This window comes from Castor canadensis, chromosome 17, assembly GCF_047511655.1.
Source record: "Castor canadensis chromosome 17, mCasCan1.hap1v2, whole genome shotgun sequence".
Lineage (NCBI taxonomy): Eukaryota > Metazoa > Chordata > Mammalia > Rodentia > Castoridae > Castor > Castor canadensis.
In genome coordinates, this window is record NC_133402.1 from 52973494 (window position 1) to 52992916 (window position 19423).

Sequence of the window (19423 nt, forward strand, 5' to 3'; positions counted from 1 at the left end):
TCTGGCCCTGTAGACAAGGGACTCCCAGTCTCCTTTAGCAACCTTGTCTCTCCTCATTCAGCAGCCCACATGCAGTCCACTGAAGGACACCGTCTTAGACTTTCCCAGTGGAGGTGTCTTTGGAGATTATCTGATCACACCTGTTCCTTCCACTCCCATCCCGTTCCGTGCCTGAAAGCCCATGCCTGCAATCCTGCCCACTGACTTTGCACTTGTTACTTTTCTCCGTGGGACCTGGGAAAGCTCTGTGGGATAAGGGCCTCTTGCAGATATTTTCAAATAAGTGCAAGTAGCTAAAAATCCACTGCTGAAAACTACTCAGCAATCCTTAATGAAGGATTTTCTCCTTTGGCTTCAGAAGGCAATAAAAAACCAGCGTTCCTAGGTAAAAGGCTTTAGCGGGTCACCTCTTGTCCGGCCCTCTCCCCACAGCAGGTGCTAAAGCACAGCTCCATCTTGATTCACCCCTTTCTGTCAAGAGCAGGTGTCAACTTCAATTACTGTTTTGCAGATTCATTTCAGTCCTTTACTGCAATTCATCAGAGAATGAGGTATTGATTCTCCAATCTTAGCTATTTTTCCTGAGCCCTGCACCACGCTGGCCCTCATAATCCCTCCCTCTCTCTCATTCTCTCTCTCTCCCTCCCTTCACCCCCTCTCTCTGGAATGCATGTCACATTCCTGATAAGTGTTCTGCAATAAACCCATCTGTCCTCATCAAAGGAGAGATGTGTATTTGAGAAAATCGTGGGAATCATTTTTTATTTATGATGAAGCATAACAAATCTTCTCTTTTGTTCTCTGTAATATTACTATAGCAGTGTTTTTAAAGTTTAGCATGCTCTCCTCCTCTGAGTAAAAGCCTCTAGCCAGTGAATTTCACAGCACATGGTGGGTGGGCATAGGTAGTATGCATACCAAGAGTGGGACGAGGTGCCCCTAGCCATTTTACTTCTGCATTGGACCTGCTCTGGGACCAGACGCATGGCTATTCTAATTACAGGCAGTTTGTGACATGGAACTTAGTGACAATTTGCCAGTGAGAAGTGAATCTGTAAAAGAAAAAATAATGCACCAACAAAATTAGATAGGCAAGGAAGACTGTATTCAAGAACACTGAAGTAGGAAAGAGATTAGTTTCAACTCTGAGTGAAGCAGGGACAGGTGAGGTGTATAGCCAGTGAGTAGGCAATGGAAAATTACTAAGAGGGATTTGGTTAGGTATAAGGGCAGGGAGGTTCTTTCCAGGCTGGGCTGGGCATGCCAAGGTCAAGGCCTAGTTGAGAATCAAGCTCAAAAGAACCTGATTAAAGTTTGGTCAAGGAGGAAGTCCTCATTAGATCTTACCAAGTGTAAGGCAGTTTTTAAAATTCACCCTGACCCAAGGAAACTGTGTAGTTTCCAATCACAGGAACTCATCCTTAGCCAGGCATGCCGGTGCAAGTCTATAGTGCCAACCCTTCGAGACTGATGTAGAAGGATCATTTGCAGCCAGCCTGGGCTTACCGAGACCCTGTCTCATAAAAACAAAACAAAGAACTCAACCTTGCTCTGAAAAATCCTTCCAAGCTATGTATGTCCTAATTTCTTTTCCTTTGTGATTCCATTTTCCTTTGCAAATCGAATCATTCTTATTGTGTTTCATTAGGAAACGTTTTTTTACCTTTTGATCTTTGCTTCTATTTCAATAAAGCTGGGGTGAAGTAGACTTTTAGAAAAATGAAAAATGCAGTTTGTATTGATCAAGGGAAGTACCATTATAATTCAGCCAGGAAGGACCTCATTTCATGGTGCATTATTTAGTGGGGCTCAGAGAACATAAGGAAAAGCAAGGAGTAGGGTTATGTTCACCTGTGTTTCTAGTGAAAAGGCCCATGGTCTGTAGCCTAGTGCTTGCCAGGGTGCAGCCCATTTCCTCCTCTGAGCACTGGTTTCCTCATCTATGAAATTGAAAGGGTTCTATTAGGTGAACTCGGCACCTTACAGTGAATTTTTTTTTAACTCTCTAATTCTGGCTTTTAAGCTTACTCTCTTTCTCCCTGGTTTATGCTTCCTTATTATAAAATATCCATCTTGAGGTTATTATAAAGAATTGAATTTGAGTGATGGTAAATCAATCTGAAAATAATGACTTAATGTAGAACTTATGTCTGAAAAGCTCAGCTTTCTATGTGAATCTGTGTTTTGTAGTTTAAGGACATGTGTGCAAGAATGATCACAGCAGTTTTATTAGTAAAAGTGTGTATGACATGGTGGTGCATACCTGTAATCCTAGCTACACAGGAGACTGAGGGAGGAAGATCGAGGTCCAAGGCTGACCCCAAGCGAAAACTTGAGATCCTGTCTGAAAAATTAAAGCAAAAAGATCTTGGGGGCGTGGCTAAAGTAGTAGAGCAAGTGCTTAAGTACAAGGCCCAGATTTCAAACCTAGTACTGTACACACAAAAAAAAGTGTGTATGTGGGAGTGGGGATGGGAGGAGGAAGGGATAAAAAAACCTGAAATGTACTTCAGCAGGAGGATGAGTGTAGAAACAGTGATGGAATAGCAGACAATGAAAGTGATGAGCTATAGAATAAAAAGGGATAAATTGTCAATAATTTTGAATAAAAAAAGATAAGAAAAATGAAATATGACACCATTTACTTTAAAGTGTAAAATTATATAAAACAATACTACTTACTTCTGAGGGAGATAGATGGTACCTGCACACACATGAAAAAGTAGCTGTGAAGCTTGGTGTTAGTAAACACCTCTGGGACGGAGGTGACCTCCGAGGGGTGGGGCCTGAGGGTGGGAAGGCACGTGACTTGGAAAGGGAATCCATGGCCTCTACTGTGATTACTGATGCTTGATTTCTTCGGCTGGAGTTAGACGTGTGTCGGTTGTATTGCACCTTATACCCTTTCTATGTCTTAAGATTTTATGGCATTCTTATCCTAATGTTGGGATGGCCAAGCATTGCACACATTTGTTTGTAGATTAAACACCCAGACTCAGTGAGTCTTGTAGTAGCAAAGGCTAGTGCAAAGTGAAAGTGTGCTACCTGACACACACTGACACACACCAAACAACAGGCAGAATAACAGGAAGCTTCCAGTGTACACATTGCTGAAAGTACTTCTGGTCAGATGACAGTCTCCTGAGTTGTCACTACTTAGATGTACAATCACTGTTGATATTTCCTTATAATTTATACTGTTTACAAAAGGTTTATGAAAACACATGGCGGTTAGATATAAATTTGAGATTGGATGTCATATTGATAAATGAGCAGTTTGTTCTGCAAATATGCACAAATTTGGCTCTGAGCTTTCAGGTAGTGTAGACGAGGAGAAGCCCCACAAGTTACAGAACCTAGCTCAGTAGGAGAGTTGGATTTGTCTTGGCCCTAAAATTAAGGTGTGGAATTAATCACAAGGATCTCCTCTAATACCATGCATAGACCCCAGGCAACAGGGGTGCCACTGTGGAGATCTTCCAGCCATCTCCCACCTCCTGGAGCAAGGAATGCAAACCCAGAGCCTGTGTCTTCTCTTCTGGCCATGCCCTGCACTATGATTTGAAAGTGACCCCTCCAAAGTTCACATTGAAACTTAACCCCTGCTTGTATGGTATTAAGAGGAAGGTTATTTTGGGAGGTGATTAAGTGAATTAATGCTCTATGAAAGAACCTTCATAGAGAGTTCACTCTTCTCTGCCTCTTTGCCTTCTGCTATTTGAGGACACCACATTCCTGCCCTCATGGGGATCAAAGACACCACAGTAGAAACAGAAGGGGCAACCCTCACCAGACATCAAGCCTGCCTGCACTTTGATCCTGGACTTCACAACCTTTAGAACTGTGAGAAGAGAAAATTTTATTAGTAATAAATTATTGTCTATGGTATTTCGTGAGAGTAACACAAGAAGACTGATGAACCTGCTTACCTGGGACTCTGCATTTTCTGCCCAAATGACTCCAAGTCCATTTACAGAGTGTGAGCCTCTGCCCAGGGTCCTCCCTCCCACAGGTTACCTGTGCTGTCAGTTCACAGACCTCTGAGCCCACGGAATGGTCATACATGACTGTTTGCAGAAGGACCTACGGCTGAGGTATGAAGTACACCCGGAACCTCCTCACAATGGGAAGTGGAGTCAGGCCCAAGAAGGAAAGCGGGTGAGCGTAGAGCTGGGGATTGAGGGTCCGGGCTTGCAGAGCTCTGCCACATTCAGACGCAGAACCTGAGGAGTTTGAAGATGGTAAATGCAAACCTGGCCGTCCAGGTCTTTAAAAAGCTATGTGTCAACCCTAGCACCACAAAGTAAATAAATAAGGATAAAAAGTTGATTTGTCACAGTAAGAAGGGGAATCCTATTGTATTTAATAGTTTGTTGGGTTAACTCGCAACTTTTAATCATTTAGAATATGTCAGCCTCCATTTGTATTCTTGCCACATCCCATGAATGCCAAAGGCCCTGGTTTCCCCGCTTTCAGGTCAGTCAAGATGAGGGAGCTGATTCAAACTCCAGGGCCAAGTGCAAAAAGGGGGTTGTGTCAAATACCCCAAAAGAAATCTCTTTTCTGGCTTCACCCTTGCTGTGGGTTCCAAAGTCTCTTTTCTACCTTCTCTCTCTCTCTCTCTCTCTCTCTCTCTCTTCCTCTGTCATTTTCCTTGTAGGTTTAAAGGAAATCTGAGGAGGGGGGGAGAGGGAGGGGACGGAGTGGGTGGTAAGGGAGGGGGGTGGGGGCAGGGGGGAGAAATGACCCAAGCATTGTATGCACATATGAATAATAAAAAAATAAAAATTTAAAAAAAAAAGGAAATCTGAACTTGTCTTATGTGTTTGCCGTGTGTTCTGTGAGGTCTGAGGTTTATGGCTATCCCCAGCACTTGACACACACTAAATGCTCATTAAAAATTGCTGAATGAATGGTTTAGTGCTGTTTTGTGTCAGGACTGTGAAGGGCTGCAAAGACAACTAAGAAAGATGTTTTGTCCCCAAGGGGCTCCAAGCCTAGTGGAGAAGCAGTCCTGAAAAAAAGGTCCTTTGCTTTTATCTTTACATTTCTTGAGTTATTAATTAATCTAGAAACAAAAATCTGTATTGCCATTATTGGTAGACTTCAGAGCAGAGAAAAAGTGTTCAAGGTAAACGATCTCCAGGGAAAAGGAAAGATTGTTCTTGTTAGTTTTTCTAAAGGATAAGGAATGTGGGGTGAGGGGCTTTTAAATTGATGACCCATCAGACAGTCTTTTCCTCTTCCTGAAAAGAAATTGCTTATTGTTTTTCTAGGATGGAAGAATATGTTAAACGTTTTCTACTGTTAAGCTAAACTATTGTTTATACAGAAAGCTAAAATCTCCTCAGCCACTACTCCCTGCCTTATTTAACTCACGCAGAAGATGGTGGCATCTGTTGAACAACACAGTCCTGGCTGCTGCCTTCCTCCGTGGAGCTGGAGCTGAGGCCTCCAGAGTAGCCCTTCCCAGCAGCCTCCTGCAAGTGGAGGGCAGCCAGGCTTCCAGCAGCTTTGGGCAGATTTTGAAACAAATGATAGACCCGCCCTCTCCCTGGGCACTGGGGCAGGAGTTGGCATTGTTAGAGCACTGTTAAATACTGTTAAGGTGCTTAACCAATAAGCCTTTGTTGTAAGCACCCTTTGGAAAGTTTATGTTTCCTTTAAATGTGCTGAGATTTTGGGGGCTTGGGAGATGTAATTCCCTAGTTGACCTTTCTTTGGGCTCAGGCTGCTTTGGTGTGACCCCAGGCCACACCAGCTGCTCTGAACACTCCACAGACACCTGAGAAGCTACGCAACAAAGCACAACTCTGCCCCTGGGGCCCTGTGCCATGGAACAGCCTGCACCAAACTTTTTGCCACCATGAGCCTCAGTGAACTGTAGGTGCCCCTGCAGCCATTTCTGCCTAGGGCAGAGGGGGAGCACTTCCTGGTGGTCCAGCAAAAGGCCAATGCCTGGTGCAAACACAGTCGTTCATTTGCATGAGGGAACTAACATGATTGGTGCAGGCACCCTTGTCACATCCCCTTTCTAGCCAAATAAATGGGCTATCCAGCTCATTTTGAGAGCCAACCAAAGACACCCTCCTGTCCTGCCCTCTGGCTTTGCAATAACATGTCCAATAAAGACTTCTCTGGAACGTTCTTCCTTGCCTACTTTAGATTCTCACCATTGGTAGAGCATCTGAGCTAGGACCACAAAGAAAAGAAGAGAAGCAGCAGCAGCAGAGGTGGCAGCAGTGGTGTGGAGAGCAGCATCAGAGCCAACAAGCTGTTCCCACGGTAGCAGGAACCATTGGAGAGGTCCTGGACAATCAGATCTGTGGCTGTGGAGGCGGCAGGAGCAGAGGCCAGAGCATCAGTGGGGCAGCCAGCACCTTCCCTATGAAAGTGGCCGCACAGCTGAGAAGCAGCACCCATGAGAGCAGGGTCCTCCAGCAGAAGCAGCCTGGGGCTAATCATGTGACATTGGGGCCACAGCAGTGGCAGCAGGCAGTTAGAGCCACCCAGGGAGTGAAATAATATCAGCTGCTGACAGGGAACATTCCGTGTCAGTGGGTTGACCAAGGTCTCCAATGATGGTGGGAACATTGGTGGCTAGTTCATGTCCACACCATCAGGGATGCCACCAGGGATGGTAACTGAAATGGCATCAGCCGATCAGTCAGCAGCAGCAAGACACTTGGGTCATAGTCCACACCCCTAGGTGCAAAGGAGCTGTAACACTTCCAGCCTTGGCTCCATCTCTGTGGTGGCATGGAACCCCAGGTTATGTCCCAACTGTCAAAGCACTGTGGACATGACCCTGAGGCACAGAAGCCCCTGCCACAACTGAGCTGCAATGCTAGGGAGTGCCATCTGCCACTGCCTGTTGTCATCCGCTGTTGCTGCTTACAAACACCCAACAAGGGCCCAGAATAACTGGAGGAGATTCTCCTGTCTGGATTGAGCAGAAGGACCCAGTCAGCTGTGACAATTTCAGTTGCTCTCCAGATAGCTTGGGCATGTAAAGTGTGAATGATGAGCAGAAACACAATCCCTTCTACACAGAATTTCTTCTTTAAAAAATAAGGCTGCTTCTTCCCACTCAGAGAAATAAAGATATCATTTTTATCGAAAAGTGATTGCAGAGGTCCCATAAAGTCTCCATTTGAAATAGGGATGAACACATAGGGAATCTTGGAAAGTTCACTTTTTTGAGCTTTATCTTGAAAGCCAGCAACTAAACACCATTAAGAATGATCTTACATTTACAAAATTAGGCTATAACTTCACTACGTGCTAATTCTTAGGACAAATACTAGGGATTTGTTTACTTTTAAAGGTATAAATCATATGGCATTAGCATGTTCCCTTCTAATTTGACTCCCAAGACATCTACTCATTCATTTACTGTGAACTTACTATGTACCAAGCACTGTTGTGGCAGCAGCACCAGTGAACAGGAAAAGGAAAGTGAAAATATTCCCTGCTCTCAGGATCTTATATTCTAGTGGGTGATCATAAACTATGACCAAATCATAAAATATTAGGGAACACAGATTGTTTTAGGAACTAATAAGTACTCGGAAGAAAATGCAAAAGCAGAGAGGGTGGATGTCAGTACAGAATGGGGGTGAAAGTTACAGTTTTAAAGAGGTTAGTGATGGTGTGTCCCAGTGAAATGACACGAAGGGCTTGCAGGAAATGAAGGAGGGACACATATGAATGTCTGAAGACAGAATTATTCTGGTTAGAAGAATGACATGTACAAGGACCCTGAGACAGGATGTGCCTGGTGTGTTCAAGGAAGAGCAAGGAGCGAGTGCAGATGGAATGGAGTGAGAGGAGGGGGGTTGTAGACGTGTGATTAGAGATTGCTCAGGAGACTATAGACCTCCAGTAGGACCTTGGCCTCACCCTGAGTGAGTGTGGAGCTCTGGCTCATACAAGGTGATAACAGACTCTATGGGAGTTAGGGCAGAAGCAGGAGACCAACTGACAGGGTGCTGAAGCATTCAGGTGAGAGTTCAAGGTAGCTGGGGCCAGAGACATAGTGGGAATAAGGAGAAGCGTTGGGATTCTGATACATTTTGAAAATGTTGCTGATAGGAGTGACTCACTAGTCAGATTCTGAGAGTAATGGATCATGACAGAAAGAGAGCACTCAAGGATGACCCAAAGGTTTGGAGCCTGAGCAACTGGAAGGCAGAAGCGGACACAGAAATGGGGAGGGATGCAGCATTAGGTTGTTTTGGAGGGAGGATCAGGAATCCCATTGGGCACAATATGCATAACACACCTACTGGACATGGAAGTAGAGATAGCAGGTGGACAGTGGGATGATGAATCTGGAGTTCAGGGGATAAAGGAGCAGTACATATTTAAGAACCACTAGTTTATGGGAGGCATTTAGAGCCTTGAGCTTGGATGAGCTCAAGAAGAGCTTCTGCAGACAGAAGACAAAAAAAGCGTAGGGACTGAGCACTGGACACTCCAGCATTAAGAGATTAGGAAGATGTGGAGAAAAAGCTCAGCAAAATCATGCTATCGTTTTTGGAGAAGTATTTGGGCTGGCTTTGAACCTTGATCTTCCTGATCTCTGCCTCCTGAGTAGCTGGGATTACTGGTGTGAGTCACTGGTGCCCAGCTTAACCTACACTTTTATTACAGATTTCTAACAATTTTGTTGCATGTGTTGAGACATGCATTGTCTAGTATATGGTTAGGTTTTGCAAATGTAACAAAAAACAGAGATGTGTGTCCCGAGTTGTCAGTGTGGTTAGGCTCTGTGTGTGTTCATGAAATTCACCTTATCAAGTGTGTTGTTCAGATTGTCTATGTCATTGTTAATATTTTAAGTGCTTCACCTATCAGATGAGGTATGTCTGATAGTTTCTGTCTGTAGTGTGTTATGTATTTTAATTGTTATTTCAGTTGAGAGTTTTTACTTCTTCCTTGTGCACTGAAATGCTATCATTATTGAATATCTTTGCTTATCCCTAATATTGCTTTTTGAAACTTAAAATCTATTTGTCTCCTATTAATATGGCTATCCCAGAACACTTAGGGTTATTATTTGCTTGGGATCTTTATTTTTCTTTTACTGTTAGCCTCTTAATGACCTTACATTTTAGGTGTGTCTCGAAAATAGTACCCAAGTGGATTTTGTCTTTTAATCAGTGAATCTAATTCATCTTCATCAGCTGTGATTATGAGTAATCCTTTCAGGAATGGTTGACTTTAACAGGCTGCCAGACCACCTTGTACCTTCCCAGTGCCAGATGCATGACTCACATCTATAATTCCAGGTACTCGGGAGGTGAAGCTCAGGAGAATAGAGGTTCAAAGCCAGCCCACACAAAAGTTCACAAGACCCCATCTCAACCAAAAAAGCTGGTGTGGTGATGCACACCTGTGATCCCAGCTACATGGGAAGCATAAATAGGAGGATTGTGGTCCAGGACAGCCCGGGCATAAACTCGAGACGTTATTGGAAAAGCAATGAAAGCAGAAAGGGAGGGGGCATGGCTCAAGTGGTAGAGCGCCTGCCTACCTGGCAAGCAGGAGGCCCTGGTTTCAACCCTCAGTACTGCCAAAAACAAAAACATCCTGCCCAGGGTGGACAGAGCAGAAGGGACAAGGGACGCACCATCAACAGAGTGGGCATTGCGGTTGCATGTCCTGTCCACCTGGGCATGCTGCGTGCTCAAGCGCTGCCTCCTTGACTCCGTCTGCCATTTGTAGACAGCTGCGTGTTAGCCCAGATGGTGGTGGGACTGCAGCGTTAGAGAGACAGCACACGCACATTTGATGCACTCACTCACGCATATTTGATGTACAGGGGATGCTTAGAGTGCCTAAAGTCATTTCCAGCACTTTCTTAAACTGTGCCTGAAGAAGAACCTTTGTGTTCTCTGTGTGTTCTGCTAAACTTGGTTTTCATGATAATTTCTATGAAATTACATGTCTTCGCTGCTACTGTGCTACTGGCCCCTGTGTCTTTTTTTCATCCACAGAACTATAAAATTGCTTGAGGCTTCCAGTTAAATAGAAATAAGATTGCTGTGCAATTCAGCATAGGGGAAAATAATAATTTGTCCAATGTAAGGCCATGGCTATTGAGTGCAGGGTATGTGGCAGAATCTCTGCTAAGAGGTGTGTGTGCGTGAGTATCAGATCTCTATTTAAAGACAAAAAACCCAAGGCTCAAAGAGGTTAAGTATCTTAGTCTTTTCCTGCTACTATAACAAAATACTTTAGACAGGAATTTATTGTTCCTACTTAGGGAGGCTGGGAAGTTCAAGATGGAAGGTGCCAGCAGATTCCGTGTCTGGTGAGGACGCTTTTTGTGTGTCCTTGCATGATGGAAAGGAGACACTTCCTTCCCTTTCTTTTATAGGGGAAGCAGTCCCATTCATGAGTGCAGAGCCCTCATGACTTAATCACATCCCCAAAGACCCCACCTCTTCACACCATCACATGGGGGATTTAGTTCAGCATATGCATTTGGAGGAACACCAACATTGACATATAGCATTAAGTAACTGTCTCAAGGTCATGCTGCCAGTGAAGGGCAGAGCTAAGATTCAACCCATGGCTCTCTCAATACAGATCCAAGGTCCATACCAAGTCCTAGTGTGAGGCTCCTGGGTCCGACGCTGACTCGCCACTTACACACTGTGCAGTGGGAAGGTATTTACCCTGTGTGCATGTCAGTCTCCTCACCTATAAAACGAGAGTAACATATCTACCTATTGGGGTTCGAGGACATGGTGGGATGAAGTGAGGGGATGGCTCAGTATCGAGGCTGTTGCACGAGAGACATGCGTCATCACAGTTTCGGAAGGTGCTCATCCTCATAGGTGACATATTGAGGATGCTTCTTGACTTATTGTAAGGTTATCTAGCCTAATAAACATCATAACTTAGCCCAGCCTACCTTAAATGCTCAAAAAACTTAATTGTCTACAATTGGGCAAAACCATCTAACACACACAAAGCCTATTTCATAATAAAATGTAGAATTCTCATGTAATACCCATATGCAAACAGCACTGGCAGCACAGTACACAGTAAGGGTAAGTTGTTTCCCTAGTGAGCATGTGGCTGGCTGGGAGCTACGTCTTGCTACTGCTCCAGCTTCACAAGAGTATCATAGGAGCACAGGAGGATATCAAAATCTGAAATCTGAAGTACGGTTTCTGCTGAACTCCTATCACTTTTGCACCATCTTGAAGTTGAATCAGGCGTGGCGACTCAAGTCTGTAATCCTAGCTACTAGGGAGGTAGACATCCAGGAGTGCTGGGTTCCAGGCCAGCCCAGGCAAAAGGTTCATGAGACCCTATCCCTCAACTGATAAAAAAAACTGGATGTGGTAGCATCCACCTGTCATCCTCGCCATGTGGGAAGCATAACTAGGAGGATCACAGTCCAGGTTAGCTGGAGTATAAATGCAAGACCCTATCTCAAAAATAGCCAAATCAAAAAAGGCTGGGAGCATGGCTCAAGTGATAGTGCTCCTGCCTAGCAAATGCAAGGCCCTGAGTTCAAACCCAAGTACCCCCAAAAAATAAAGTGAAAAAGTCAAAAGTTGAATAAGGTAAGTCAGGGACCATCTGTATTCAGATTCTAAGCTTTCTTTAGCCATCGTGTCCCTGTGTTTCTCACCCTCATCTTCACATCTTAGTCACCTGCCAAAGTGACTTGTGGTCTCCCTGGTGCTGGCCATACCTGGCTTCCCTCCAACTGAGGCCCAGGTGAGATGTTGTCTCTTCCAAAGACATTCCCTGACTTCCCCTGCTGTAAACTTTATAGCACTTTGTGTTTTCCTCAGGGCCCTTTATGGCTCCATGGTCATTTCTTCATTCTATAAACACTTCCTGTGCACATGTCTAGTCATATGTGAAATAAGCATATGATTTGTGGCAATATGATGACAACAAAGCAAAGATTACATCTATATATGGAGGAGGGTGAAAGAAAATGAATGTTGAGTTGGGCACATTACTTTACCTCTTTAAACCTCAATTTTGTCATCATAAATATCCCTCTCATAATATTAAAAAATGCCCTTTCAAAAAGCTGTTAATTCAGTGAGAGCATAAGGGTACATATGGCAGGAAAATGCCTGGCAAGCGATTGGTAGTGATTCTTCTCACCCTCATTTTCCTCCTTCTCATCATCATCATTACTTGTGTCATTAGGTGTTTCTTCATTGTACATCCCTCCGTCCTTGTCCCTTTTTTCTCCTGACACTAGCCACACTTAATATTTCTCCAACCTATTCTAGCCTTATTCCCAACTTCTCTTGCCCCTTGTATTTTCCTTTCCTCATGAGGGTCTCTGCTGAAATGTCACTTCTGCAGGTGACTTATGTGTACTGAGGTTTGGTTATGGTTTGGGTGACCCTTGAGGGTCTGCTGTGATTGGCGATCTGGTCTCCATCATGGCACTGTGGGACAGCAGGGGAACCTCTTGGAAGTCCTTAGGTCACTGGAGTTATGAGGTAGGTCACGTGTATCTCCTGGGTAGTTCTTGTGTCACCTCTTAAGTTCTCTAGGGAGTGTTGTTATAAAAGGAGCAAGTCTGGTCCCTCCCATTCTCTCTCTCTGCTCCTGGTTGGGGATGTAATCACTTGCCTGCGCTGCCACCCACTCCTGTTATTACTATCCCTGCCTTGACGTGATGCAAGCTGCCTGGGGCGTTTTATCACAGTGATGAGAAACTGATGTATGCTGTGTAAATATACACACATGAAGGCAAGAAGCTGCCTAACTTATTTACTGCTACGATCGGTTTCTGGACAAGAACTCGAAACACAATCAACATTCAAGCATTATTTATTGAATATTGTTAAATGTTTACAGCGATATATTGGGCCTTATTTGTTCCTCTTTTCTTTGCCAAATCCCAGGGCAACAATGCTATTTGTCTAACCAATGATTTACATTGGTTACATTACATTTACTGCAACTTTTCTTGCAGGTGATCTCCATGTATAATTTGTCCTGATCTTTCCTAACTTCCTTGGCAGATTGGCCGTGCAGAAGCTGGGAGCAGAAGTATTTGAGGAGGTCTATAATTACCTCAAGAGAGCAAGGCATCAGAATGCCAGTGAGACAGAGATCCAGGAGGGTCTTGAAAAAGTTGTACCGCGGGCCAGTGACTGCTTTGAAGTTGACCAGCTCCTCTACTTTGAGGAGCAGTTACTAATCACAATGGGGAAAGAGCCCCTCTCCAGAACCATCACTCAGGAGCTGTTAAAACAAGCAGAAGTTGAAGGGGACAAATTCCTGTGAAAACCCATGAAGCATGTAAACTGGACTCTGGGAAATGAGTACTTAGCTGGGGCTGTCCTCTTTTCATTCCTCCTCAGAAGGAGTCTCCTGTAGAAAGGAGCACACATGGCCACCTGAACTTGGAGTCACAGGCCACTGAGTGTTGTTTGATCCATGCCCCTAGGTAAGCTAATACATCAACTTTGGCAACCTGAAAAGGTTTCCCTCCCTCCCCTGTGCCCTTGGCATCCAACAGAGTTGAATTTTGCTGAAGATGAACTGGGAAAAGCCAGATGGGGGACAGACCTCAATGCCTGGCCACCTTGGGTCTCTGTGAACTGTGGCCAGCTTGCTTGTGACAGTCACTGAATGCTGGCCTCAGATAAGCTGAGCTCCCAGGAGTCAGATGTGTCTGTCCCAGGTGACCTGTTTTTGGTCTACCTTTTCCTCTTCATCAGTAACAAGCAAAAGTTTCATAAATATAGACCTAGATTGAAAATCCCCAAAGAGACTCCCTTTTAGGATTTAGTCTCCAAACTGATTCACAGAGCATTGAAGACTTTTATTCATAATAAATATATACATGGTTATATGCATTGTTACGAAATAAATCACCTATTTTTTTCTCAAAAGTATTTTGTTAAATGTACACATTGTTCTAGTGATAACTTTTACTTAGAGGAGAGAGCACATGTACATCAACAAAGAAGAGACCTCACCCCTGGAGAAGCCCCCCTGGAGCCCCCGTATCCTTTTATGACCAACCAGATTGCAAGAAGGTCACTAGAGTAGAACTCAAATTAGTAAAAGTTTCTAAATCTTATGATTTTATAACATTGGAACAGAACAATGTTTGTGTGAGTTTCTGGGTCTGAAGAAGAAATTGTTAGATTTTCAGAGTCTCTTCACAGACAGATTAATACACCAGGAGAACAGTGCCCTGTGTTTTAGAACATGTTTCTAAGGTGGGTGCAGACTGAAAATATCTTACCCTCCTGGGACTGGTGTTGTACACTGCATCAGGCTTACAAGGAGATTCCTGGGGAAATACTATTTTGGGTCATAGCCCCTTGACTCTTAAGAGAAACTCAGTCAAGTCTACTTTTCCCTTTGGTTCACTAGAGTGGTGGAGGGGAGTAAGATTTAACTTGACTTGAAGAAAACTACCATTGGGAAAATCCTTCCTCCTTCAGCTGCACACAGTCTAAATTTTGGGACACTGCAGTGTCAAACTGCAAAATGGCAGGGAAAATCAGCTAAGGAGTTAAAGAACTAGGAAGTTGCTTGGCATGACACATTCACCCATAGGAGGGAATAAAGGAACCTTGCCACCTTGCTGCTTTGTAAATCTATACATATATATATTTCACGAATGCCAATTGACCTTTCTGCTTTCTATTTATGCAGAGGAAATGCCAACAGCTATTTTGGGTGATGCAGAGATAAAACACACAAAAGAGAGTGATGGAAGTTAATTATTTAATGTTTTCGGGGCCGAGGAGCAAAAGCTCTTGGTCTGTTGTAAGAGTCCAGCCATCATATAAAGAGGCTGGCAAATTAAGCTGTGGCTCCAGGGAGGGAAGGACACCACAGTCCACAGGATCTCAGCTAGCCATCAGAAGGGAATGAGGCCAGGCCACCAAGATGATCAGCAGGTGGAAATGAGGCAAAGAGAAGGAACAGGTGTGTGCATGCGAGAGAGAGCAGAGGGAAGGGACAGGAGTGGACAAAGCAAAGAGTGTTTTAAAATACTTCTGCCACAGTCCATGGAAGAGAATAACTATTGAATGATACCAGATTACTTGGATTCTGGGCCTCCTACTGACATTTGCAGAGGGATCTAGAGCCAGTCATTTCCTCTCAATCTGTTTCTTGCCCAAGTCTGACCAGTACTATAAAAAAATGTGAATCGTAGATTGAATCACATGAAGTTAACACTATGGTTCAGCCTAATGTGTAGAAGTGCTTTAAATGCTGAAAAGTGCTCTTGACTTTCAGGGAGGAATCATTCACTTCGTTGTCAGGCTGCCTGACCTTCTGTCATTGGAACTTCAATCCCAAACATTGCCTCAGGCGTCTAAGATTCTACTATTGTTAACCAAAAGTTCGTCTCCTGGACATGGTGCCAACATACAAGTAGCAAGAGTAGGGTTTTGAGGAAAAGGAAAAAGTTTTTATTAATTCACCAGGCAAGTGAGGAGGACAGTGAAATCCAGTCTCAAAGTGTGCTGTCCTGCCCCTCAGAGTAAATATCTGGCTTTGAAGGGAATGCTCAGGCTTCTGTTCAGGGATGCATGACAGTGGGTGTGCCCCAAAGGCCAGATGGTGGCCCTGGTTCACTGGCATGGCATCTCTGAAATTATGTCTTGTTTGACAGGTTTATTACCTCCTGAGTTCAGAAAGAGATGGGGATGGGGTTCAGAGACCATCCAGTTTCTGGTTTGGTTGAAAGAATGTTAATCTTGAGCTTCCTAGCATCAGGGAGAGAGAGAAAGCAAGGATGTCAGTTTGAATTCCTGTGTAAGTGCCACAACAAACTGGCCACCAACAAAAAGCTTGCTACAACCAAAAGGTTTTGGGTAATCCCTGTCATACTAGACATTTTCAGTGGGTAGACATTACAGTAGATGTTTTCTTGACTAGAAATCATCTGCAGAAAACCACTCTGAGATGAGTGAGTTTGAAGGACCAGCTTCACCTTCTGCACTGTGTCTCAACCCATTTTCCATTTTGTTCTCCTTCAGAGTAGCGCAAGAACCCTTAGGATTCTCACTTCTTCCATAATTTCACAAGTTAGTTCAAACATATTGTCAACAAACATATACTGTAAAATAATATAAATATTAACATAGTCATTAAAATTTGTACAGGGCTATGTTTTGAATGTTCTCACCAAAACTCATGTTGAAATTTCGTCCCCAGTGTGAGGTAATAAGAGGTGGGACCTTTAAGATGTAATTAGGTCAGGAATCTCTGTCCACATGGATGAACCATTTATGAGTTAATGAATGAATGGGTTAGCAGATTATCTGGAGAGAGGGTCTGTAATAAAAGCCAGTTTGACTTTGTCTCTTGTAGGTGGCCCTCTGGCTATGTGGTGTCCTATGCCACCTTAGGACTCTACAGAGTCCCCATCAGCAAAAAGTCCTTATCAGATGTGAACTCTTGTCCTTGAGTCTCTCAACCCTCTAGAACTGTGATCTGAATAAGTCTTTACTCTTTATAAATTACCCAATATGTGGTGTTCAGTTATAACAATAGAAAACTAATACATACAGAATTGACAACTTGACTCCAACAGAAATACTTTTGAAGTAGATTTGTAAGTTTACTTTGGGAAGCAATCTTTCAACAGCTAGAAACATTTTTTGTCTTTCCAAAATATTGTCTTTTTTTCTTGCTTTGAGAGATGGAGTTTTCTGCCTCAATTTACCCCTCCTTTTACTGGACCATTACCTTGTAACTGAGGTTCTTCTCAGTGTTTCTTGACCCCTTGACTCTGAGTTGGGCATGGAACCTGTATTGGCTGAGTGAAGTACTCAGAAGTATGTGGAAATGTGTTGGTGACATGGGATATGTTTTCTGGTGCCTGTCATCACTAGTCACCCCACCTATGGCAGAGGCTTGGAGCAGTGTCCTCCCAAGGCAACCCAGCCTCTGAGAGATAAAGCGAAGCCACCTCAGCCACAAACTCCTGCTCAAGAAACAAGTATTCATCACTATATATTATTCAGGTTTTGTGATTCTTTGTTAGGCAACATTGTTACGGCAGTAGGCTGACCAACCCTCTCTTGACATGGTGCTCTCTGGATTATCTTCTCTAACACTTTTTATCAAATCCTCAAGCTTTATTATTTGGGGCATTGATGTTTATAAATCTGGGGGAAGTTTATCTCAGTTGAATGACTGTGGCTTCTTAGAAAAAATATGGATATCCCTTTTCAAAATAGCCTAGATAAGCCGCAAGCTCTGTCTTTCCTGGCTTTCGGCTTGTTTCAAGGCAGTGCTAACTGGGACCATGGATCCTACCTAGCCATCTCTTCTGAAGATGTGGTCCAATCTTCCCTTGGATTTCAGCTCAATGTGTATTGAGTTCCCATCTTGTACCAGGCACTAAGTTTAGGCACACACTTTTGAATGAACATAATTCACCATGCAAATACAAGGGAGAAAAAAAATCTAACAGGCATAAGGAACACAGAAATGAAGGACACAGCCCTGTTGAGTTCTGGAAATTTGAAATATTTAATTGCTGGTGGCACATAATTGTGAGAATGATTATGTTAGGTCTGGAGAGGAAGGGTTGGTAGCCAGCCTCCAAGATGGCCCCAGTGATCCTCACTTCTTTTGGTACTCATGACCTGTGTAGATTCCTCACACATTCATCAGGGTAGCCTGTGTGACCAATAGACTATGGTAAAAGTACTGGTGCTTGAGACACACTCCACAAATTAATCAGAAAGCATTTCCATTCTCAAAGGACTTGGATGCTTTAAAGACATCTTTGTTGTGGTTGAGAGTGGAAAACTGAGACTTGAGAATGTCTCTCTATAGCTCAGAGGATTCCAAGATGGCAACTAGAGAGAGGAAGTAGAAAGTGTGCTTCCTAAAGTAAAATCTTGAAGGGACACTGGAGAACACCATGCAGGAAAAAACACCAAGAAGAGATAAAACTCCAACACCACCACACCCCCAGCCCGCGCATAACATCTCCATTTCACGTTAAATGGAGAAACCAGGAGGGCTCTCATGCCGCCAGGTGCCAGCGCCTAACCAGCTTGGGAGAAGCAGACCACCAGGTGAGCTAAGCGGCATGCAGTACTCGCACAGACAACCCTGGGCCAGCTCAGCATAGCCCCCTGGACAGACCGACCCCACCCAGGGAAAAAAGAAAAAAACAAAGTGAATAATAAACAATAACAACAAAAAAGCCACATAGCAAAGAGTGCGGGGTGCCCTGAGCACCGAAGAGGAGGGAGGGGAAATCCCTCACAGAACTGTAAATAAACAAGTCGGCTGGAGAAGGCAGGAGCAGCGGCACACGCCCAGCAACCAGGAGTGGGAAAGCTTGTAAAAGTGGCCGTGGGAGGGAAACTCCACAGGAGAGGGGGGAAGTGTCACTTTCCATGAAAACTGTAAATAAACACCCCAGCCTGAGAAAGCGGGTGTAGCGCCATCTCCCCCAGTGTGCTTGGAGAGGGGAAAGCTTGTACCAGTGGTGGTCACACCCAGGAGAACTCTAAGTAAACAAAGCCTGCATGGTTAGGTGAGTGTTAAGGTCACTCCTAAGATCTGCATTCAATAAAGCCTGCAGCAACAGCTGGCTGAGATTAGCAGGCAGGTGAGCCGCAGCCTCAGATAGACATTCACAAAAGCTGTCTCCAGACTTTTTTTTTCTAATTCTTTGATGAGACAACAACCTAACTACACCTGCATGCTGAAAAACTTACTGAACCTGTATTGCATCAGAACTTGGGACACTTTCTTGTATTTTGGGTTTTTTTTTTTGCTTTTTTGGATTTTTTTCCTTTTGATGAGATGACAGAACTACTTCTGAGACACCATCTCCAGGATTGGAGGCTGAGGGACAAACACCAAAATAATTAAGACTGAAATTTTATTGCATTTGAACTTGGAGATTTTTATTTTATTTTATTTGTTTTATTTTATTTATTTTTATTTTTTTAATCCTCTTCTCTGTCTCTATAATGCCTGTTTAGATTACTGTTGATTAGTACACTATCTCTCCCTGTTTATATCTTTGACACGGTTTTGTTTGTTTTGTTTTGTTTGTTTATTTGTTTTTCCATTTTTCTTTATCTTCTTTGCATTCCCTCTCCTCTCACCCTTCCATTCTAAAAATCACCGTTGTTATTATTACAAGCTAGAATATACATAATTGCACACAGTACAGGGACAGTAACAATACCAAGGGCAATGACGGGAAGACAGAAAAAACAGGGAAACCAGTTTCCCCAAAGCAAAAAGTTAGTACAGAAACCAGAGGGAAATGAAGAAAACAGATACTCAGATCCAGACTCCAACAAAATGAAGATAAATTATGCCAAAGAACCCAATGAAGCCCACAAGAATAGTCTAAAACAATAAATACTACAGGTAATCAATGAGAAATTTATAGAGATGATACTGGATATGGTCA

General features: G+C 43.7%; 1 protein-coding gene and 1 long non-coding RNA gene across 14 annotated transcripts in view; one reads left to right on the forward strand and one right to left on the reverse strand.

The window, feature by feature from the left end:
* The window catches only part of Nek11 (NIMA related kinase 11), a 295994-nt gene extending 282159 nt beyond the window's left edge, over positions 1 to 13835 (forward strand). For 2 of the 12 annotated variants that reach the window (XM_074059125.1, XM_074059126.1), the window contains exon 15: positions 13020 to 13832. In XM_074059125.1, the coding sequence (XP_073915226.1) occupies positions 13020 to 13284 (265 nt within the window). In that variant the 3' untranslated portion in view covers positions 13285 to 13832. Of the gene's footprint in view, positions 1 to 3723; positions 3943 to 4012; positions 4642 to 13019 lie in introns of those variants that run through there. The other 10 variants (XM_074059124.1, XM_074059134.1, XM_074059137.1 and 7 more) reach the window with 9 other exon arrangements.
* The window catches only part of LOC141418475 (uncharacterized), a 32515-nt gene continuing 26197 nt past the window's right edge, over positions 13106 to 19423 (reverse strand). The window contains exon 4 of one of the 2 annotated variants that reach the window (XR_012443116.1): positions 13106 to 13242. This is a non-coding gene — a long non-coding RNA (uncharacterized lncRNA). Of the gene's footprint in view, positions 13243 to 13945; positions 17659 to 19423 lie in introns of those variants that run through there. The other variant, XR_012443117.1, reaches the window with a different exon arrangement.